At 46.6% G+C, this 7,612-nt stretch overlaps 1 protein-coding gene across 1 annotated transcript; it reads left to right on the forward strand.

The window, feature by feature from the left end:
- The first annotated feature begins 1,347 nt into the window (after window positions 1-1,347).
- LOC123143675 (RNA polymerase II degradation factor 1) lies at window positions 1,348-6,528 on the forward strand. The gene is made up of 10 exons (XM_044562630.1): window positions 1,348-1,669; window positions 2,015-2,077; window positions 2,467-2,702; window positions 3,197-3,311; window positions 3,383-3,463; window positions 3,554-3,680; window positions 3,760-4,628; window positions 4,831-4,958; window positions 5,317-5,406; window positions 5,927-6,528. Exons 2-10 carry the CDS (start codon window positions 2,051-2,053, stop codon window positions 6,024-6,026), a joined length of 1,773 nt encoding a protein of 590 aa, XP_044418565.1. The 5' UTR covers window positions 1,348-1,669; window positions 2,015-2,050; the 3' UTR covers window positions 6,027-6,528.
- Window positions 6,529-7,612: the final 1,084 nt, after the last annotated feature.

Below are 7,612 nucleotides of genomic sequence, written 5' to 3' on the forward strand. Positions count from 1 at the left end.
AAGCTCCTAGCCCGCAGAGAGGGCAGTGGCCATGTGGACGGGGTCGGTCATGGTGGCCGTGGCGTCTGACTTCGTCCAGATCAACGGGATCGAGCGAGCGAGAAGGAGAAGTGGATTTGGGAGGGGGCGTCGAGGAGGAGTGAGGCCATGGGGGCAGGGAAGGAAGGGTGTCACCCTTATCCATTCCCCTTCGATGCCAGCGAGGTGGTCGGGCGGGAGCCCGGCTCTGTAGCGACGTGGCTCGGGGAACAGGAGAAGACGACCGCGCGGGGACTGGACCGCTGAGCCGGTTCGGTGGCAGGGCCCGGGGGCAGGTGAATCCCCTTTTACATTGTCCTTTTGGTTTTTCAATGTATTCTAATCTGTTTCTCCTTTCTAACACCGTTTTTCATTTATTCTTATCAACTAAATGATCTCTACTCTTAATGTCTCAGTTGGTAGTCTCCGTTCCGGATTTATTTTCGTCCCACCTCCCGAGTGAGGGAGAGGGGGAGAGAGTGAGGAAGAGGGAGGGAGAGGGTGTGTGTGTGTGTGTGTGTGAGAATTTGATGGTAAAAAAGGTCGTCAATGTCACTTAATATGTATGAGAATATTAAATGTAATATTAACATAATTGATATTGAACTTTTAAAGTTAATGTGGCCCCGTTGCAACGCACGGGCGTTCTTCTAGTTGCATTAATGGCTAGGTTCCCAAATTGATTCGACACTCAGTTTTTGAATTGTTTTTTTATTAATGACTGTAGGGGACCAAAAGAAATGACAGACTCCCTTTAATAGGAGAGATACCCCTCCATTCCTAAACATAAGTCTTTCAAGAGAATCCAATATGGACAACATATAGAGTAGAATGAGTAAATCTATACTCTAAACTATGTCTATATATATCCGTAGTCAAAAACGTTCTTATATTATGGGACGGAGGGAGTAGTTCATATTGAAATATGTAGAAAGACTTGTATTTAGGAACGGAGGGAGTAGTAGTGTTGAGAAGCTTTATTTTCTAGAACTTGTTGAAAAGAGGATAATCACCTATTTTGGAAAAAAAAGGGATAATCACCTTTCTTTTGAGTAAGAGAAGGGGATAATCACCTGGGGCTGGGAGAGCACTTGGCGGCAAAAGAAGAAAGAAAGATAGGCGGCGATAGTCGTACAGGCAGCCACTCTCAAAGAAGAGAGGAAGGCCCACCCATTTCCTCAAAAAAAAAAAAGGAAGGCCCACCCGATCCACAGAGTCTTTCCAGAGACATCTATCCAGCCCCCGGCAGGACGTCACGTCATGTCAGTTTCTTACCTCGCGGAAACGCACGCACACGCCTATTTATAAACCGCCAGGCCTTCGACCCGATTCCCCTCTCGCGGCCTCGCTGCTCCACATTCCCGACCCAACGAAGCAGCCCCTAAAGCCTCCCTCCGCTTCCCCTCCCGTGCCCCCGCGCCGGCGACTCCTCCTTCCCGCCGGCCTCCCGCCCGCGCCCCGCGGCCGCGAGCCGGGCTCCGACAGGCCCCCGTCGGTCCCCGCGCTCGCCCTCCGCCCCGCGGCCTCCCGCGACGACTTTTCCTGCGGCTTCCGCCCTCTGATCCAGCGGTCGCGCGGAATCTCGCCGGGACGAATCCGCCCCGCGCAGCCCCCCGCCGGCCCCGGAAGAGGCGATTCTCCGCGCGCCGAGGTGAGCGCCCCTGCCCGACGGCGCGAATTCGGGCCGGTTCGACGGGGAGTGTCGTTTTCCGTGGCGGCGGCGGCGCCCCAGATTTGCGTTTCCGCGCCTGCGGAAACCCTAGACGGGACCGCTCGTTTATTCGCGTTTCGGGGTGGGGCTCGCGCGATTAGCTGTAGGCCACGTGGTTTGGGCCCTAGACAGCGGGATTTCGGGGGCCGATTGCTGCTTTCCTGGAGCGTATTTGGGCGCTCTGGTCCCGGCTCGATGCTTTCTTTAGCTAAAACTTCGACACTCTGTGAAAAATATTCGCGGCGTTATTTTGCATACTCATGAGGATTGCTGGCTTTGATCCAGGAGCTGCACGACGCGACGACGGGATCACTGGCGCAAATGAGCCGCTACGAGTATGAGACCAATGTAATAATCCGAACTTCTAACTCCATTTTAGTACTACTGTTTCTGTATCTATCATCTGTAGAAGCAGCTGGAATCATAGTTTGCTGGATATTCTGTTATGATCATGAACATGTATGCTTAATTCATTAGAAAAGCAGGAACTGTAGCCATTTCATCTGTGATAGACTGACAGTGCATTTCTGGACCTTTATCTGAGACTAATGTAATTTAAGCTTCTAAGTCCATTGTTTCTGCATCTATCATCCGTAGAAGCAGCTGGAATCATAGTTTGCTCGATATTCTGTTATGACCATGAACATGTAGGGTTAATTCATTTGAAAAGGAGGAACTATAGCCATTTCATTTGTGGTAGACTGACAGTGCATTTCTTTTTCTCATCATCGTAATAGGGTTATCATCGGGCAGTGGAGGATGAGTATGAGGACGAGTACTATGATGAAGATGAGTACGAGGAGGAAGGCGCAGGAGCTCCTGAGGAGGACGAAGAGCCACCAGAGGGTCAGCAGGAGTTCCTTCAAATTAGAGAACGATTGAAGGAGCAGATTAGGCGGAAGGCACAGGGTACTAGTGCTAGCACAGCTGGTCGCTCATCTTCCTTGCATGATAGAAGACCACCCCCACCCAAGTAAGTGTCTCTGAATTTCAATGCGCCTCTTCTACACTTTGTCCAGCATTTTGTTTGGTTATCCTCCAGGAACCTGTATAGTGTAGAAAATTACAATCCTCAGAGGAAGATAGTCGGACAATGATACCTTCTCATATACTCCCTCCATTTCTAAATATAAGACCTTTTAGAGATTCCAATATGGACTACATATGGAGCAAAATGAGTGAATCTACATTCTAAAATATGTCTATATACATCTGTACGTAGTCTGTACTGAAATCTCTAAAAGGGCTTATATTTAAAAACAAAGGGAGTACCTTCTATCAGGATCTTTAGCGTGTTAAGTTTATATGTTGATAATTGGTCTTGGAACTGCGAAGTTATCATACTAAATAGATTGTCATGCTATCCTTTCTTGGAATATTGTTGTCCACTCAAATTCAACATTTCGTCTTACTGGTCTTAGTATGGTGATGGGGAATAAATTTTCATTATGTATTTCACTCATGTAGTTTTGGCTCCTTCTTTGGGCCCTCCAAGCCGGTGATTTCCCAGCGTGTGATTGAAGAAAGGAAGTCAATGAAAGAGATACAGAACACAGTGCCCAGAGAACGAAGACCTCCTGGAGTATGTGGCATTACATCTCATTCTGATTATTGTTAATCCATCCCTACTAATTGCAGGTAATATATATGCAGAAGGACATCCCATCATCTTCGAGAGTGCAAGTGCAAGCTAAAACAAATGGATTTCACCAGAAGCAAAAGATTGTTAATGAGGTACAAGGGATATTTCTTCTTTACATTGTTCATTTCTTTGCTTTATTAAACGTTGGCCAGTGCAGTCACAAAATAGCAGCTGCAATGCAGGCAAAAAAGAAAGCTGAGGCACTTAAGGATAATCGGGACTATTCATTTCTACTCTCGGATGATGCTGACATTCCATCTCCTCCAAGGGAAAAACCTGCAGCTAGGCCTTCCTTGACCCAAAAGTCTGGTGAGTTTGAACTTCTATTGCGAAACTTGTCTTTCTTGTTTAGTGGAGAGTGCTGATGGTTGGTTTTTTTGTGTCAAAGATCGTGAGATGATGCATTCTGCAGCAAAGAGTAGGGCACCAACAAGTCAGCCTGCCAGATTGCCAAATGGTCATGTGTTGAACAACAACACATCATCCACACAAAGACGCCCGGAAAGTAAGTTTGAATCCAAGGGAAAGGAGATGCTCCCAAGTAGGGAAAGGGCTATTGACAATGGAAGGATGCATAGTGTTGTTAGAAATGGGTCCAGCCAGGCCACTGGAAGCAAAGCTGCAAGCCAAAAGTTTCCAAGCAAGGGTCAGATAGCAAATAAGCTTTCTATGAAGGAAGTGAATGAACAATCTCTTAGAAAGGATCATTTAGCTAGAAAGCAACCTGTGTTACCTAATGGTCGACCACAGCCCTCACAAAGTCAGAGGATGCAATCAGCCTTGTATGGTCAGAGGCCGCAGCAGTCGTCGCAGAGCCAGAGACCACAACAGTCGTCGCAGAGCCAGAGGCCACAACAGTCGTCGCAGAGCCAGAGGCCACAGCAGTCGTCGCAGAGCCAGAGGCCACAGCAGTCATCGCAGAGCCAGAGGCCACTGCAGTCACAGAGCCAGAGGCCACTGCAGTCCTCGCATAGCCAGAGGCAACTGCAGTCGTCACAGCGTGAGAGGCCACTGCAGTCATCGCAGAGTCAGAGACCACAACAGTCATCGCAGAGTCAGAGACCGCAACAATCACTACAGAGACAGAGACCACAGCAATCTTCACAGTTGCAATCCTCACAAAGCCAAAGACAGCTGCCACAAAGCAACAGGCCGCAGCAGATGTTGCAACGGCAAAGGCCTCTTTCCTCGCAAGGTCATTATCCTGAGCAAAGAAGAGTCCAAGCAAATGATCGAGTAAAACCATCCGAAAGGCAGGTAAGGACTCCCTCGAAACCTATGGTAATATTCTGTCAAGCTGTTCATTTGTCAAAAAAGTAGTACTGGTGAAGCAATTATCTGTTGGTTTTTCTTTTGGTGTTATGCCATGTGCATACATTTTCATGTTTAGAGTGTGATGATTTGTAATGATATTGTCCCGCTAAGTTTGTTTCTTCATTGTGTTTGTGTGCCCATGTAGCCATCTCGACAAGTATCTGCCAATGGACGTGATGATCGTGCAAAGAAAAAGCAATTGGGGAAACGAAGGTTTGATGACGACATTGAAGATGAGGATGATCCCATGGCTATGATCAGGAGTATGTTCAGGTAAATTTTTATCCCGTGCTTTTTCTGGGCATCATATTATCAGTTATCCTGGTTAAAATGTTCGATAATATGTTCCGTCTGTGTATAGATTTGGTATACAAGCTGGGTTTGTGTCTTCTGAGCTTCAGTGTCTACTCTACTAGTGTTTGGATAATTTACTTAACATGGATCATGGACTGACTGCACCGATTGCAATACCTGTTGAAATTTCACCTTGGCTTTTTTATATGTTACATATTGCTTTAGTGGCTTTTTTATAACAAGGTTATTTGATTTAATTGTATGACACGAAATAAGATTATATGTTATATTGCTTTGAAAAGAAGAAAACTCTTACAAGTCTGGATTTCTGGTGCAGGTATGACCCTAGTAAATATGCAGGCAGAGATGATGATGATAGTGACATGGAAGCAGATTTTGCTACTATAGAGATGGAAGAGAAAAGAAGGTATCCATGTTCTTCACATAATGCATTTTTCTTATATATTTATATTTTGTCCTGTTGCAAGATTGTAGAAGCTGAAAACAAATAGAGATCATTTGAGAAATATGCACAATTTCTGGATTAGTCATGGACTGATGGTGTCTTGTCCACATTACACTATGAAGAAAATCTGTGGCAAAAAGAAATCAGCATATTAGTTGGCAAAATATGTTCCCTTCATTGGTTACTTTTAGTCTACTCTCCTAGTATAATTATATACTCCCTCCGCCCTGATTACTTGTCGAAGAAATGGATAGAAATAGATGTAAAAATACGTCTAGATACATCCATTTCTGCGACAAGTAATTCGGGACGGAGGGGGAGTACTCAGTAAAGTGTGTCGCACGACACACTTGAACGAGATGGATGTTGTTTAGAACTCGTTCCAGAAAATGGAACTGGACGACCGATAGTAGTAATCACTCAAATTGCTGAATAGTTTGCATCTTATTGACCTTGCTCTGTTGTTTGCTTACTTCGTCAGCGCGAGGATTGCAAGGCAGGAGGACGAAGAGGAGCTCCGCCTGCTCGAGGAAGAAGAGAGGCGCGAGCAGGAGAGGAAGAGGCGGCGGGTAGGCCGATAGCAGCCGGATCAGTTAGCTCCAGCATTTGTCATTTCTGGATGTTGTTTCCGCAAAGGCCTCAACGCCTTGGGCTGGACTCTGGTGCTGTCTGTGCAGACAACAGTGAGCGAGCTGCCGAGCTCTGCCCCAGTCAAGCGCCGTCAGTATTTCACGCCAAATCAGGAAAAAAAACGGCAGGTGAAAAGTTCTTGCAGATGTGAAGTGGCTTGTAGACCGTTGAAGTCCTTGTGGGTTGTACTTCTTCCGAAGCTGATAGGGGTAGTTAGTTCCCGGGCGTATCGAGATAGTGCACCAAGGTCAAGGTGTTCTTTTTTTGAAGTGGTACCGACTCGTCACATTGTTGGGTTGTACTACCTGTTTTCTCATGATGTAACTGATTTTTCGCCGTTAGCTGGTCACAAACATGCCATAGATAAGTGGCACCTCTGTTAAATTAATTTGGATGTAGGTGTGTTGAACTAGTAAACAATGCAATTTCAAATAATTATGTTCTTTTCGGTTTTGTAGTGTGGTTATGCCCGGGAACTAACCTGTGGTAGGATAGTGATATCCTGGCCCTTATTTTAGGATTTTTGGTGATGCGTTTTCTGAGAGAAGACGTTCCCGTCGACTTTGAGGTGCTCATAGATGCGTCTTCATTGGGAGAAGATGTTCCCGTCGACTTCGAGGTGCTCATAGGGATAGGGTCTGTGTGTGTGTTTATAGAGATGAATATATAAGTATATATATGAGCGCATGCGTTTACGTCTGTATTGTGTTCTAAAAAAATTGACTGCACCAGCATGCAAATGTGAGACATAAATATAATTTTTTTAACAGAAGATAAATATGGGTTCACCGTCGTCCAAGCAGAAGTGATATATTGTTAGAAGTTAAGAGTGACAAAAGTGAAATGTCAAATTTTAGAATGACATAAGCAAAGTGAACAAAAGCTAAAGTAACAAAAACAAAGTTTTCCCAAAAATAGGGATGTATGGCTGGTGGTGCAGCGAGATGAGACCATGGTGCGGCGGGGAGGTTAGTGACGAGAGGAGCCAAACCAGGCTATTTTAGCTGGATGACGAAGCTAACACTAGCCCCATTCCCCTCCTCTCCCTCCCAAGAGGTGCTACCATGATCGCCTTCCGAGCACCAGTCTGCTCCGCCTTTGGTGGCCAGCGACCACCATGGCCCGCACAAAAGTGACATACGACAAGATGTTACCCCCAGAGCGTTGGGTGAAGATCTAGGCGACTATGCGCGCCGCTCGCATTGCGGTCGGCCTCCTTTAGGAGCACGAGAGTTCAGACGAGGAGGCGCCAGAGAATGAGGAGTTGGAGGCGGCACACGAGGAGATGGAAGAGATGGAGGCGCCAGAGAAGGACTAGGAGGAGACGGAAGAGGAGAACGGCAAGGCGAAGGTGCCAGAGCATGCTAGATTCAACGTGAAGGACGCAGTTTCACAGTTCGAGCTCGCCCAAGCGAAGGAGGCAGCGAAACAACATGCCATCTTTGAGTCCATCCAGTCTTAGTTCGAGGTGGCAACGAACCATCGCTTTATGCACAAGGCGGATGTGAAGTGGGAGGAGCTTTTCGCGGACGAGGAC

This window comes from Triticum aestivum, chromosome 6D (genome assembly GCF_018294505.1).
Source record: "Triticum aestivum cultivar Chinese Spring chromosome 6D, IWGSC CS RefSeq v2.1, whole genome shotgun sequence".
NCBI classification, from domain to species: domain Eukaryota; kingdom Viridiplantae; phylum Streptophyta; class Magnoliopsida; order Poales; family Poaceae; genus Triticum; species Triticum aestivum.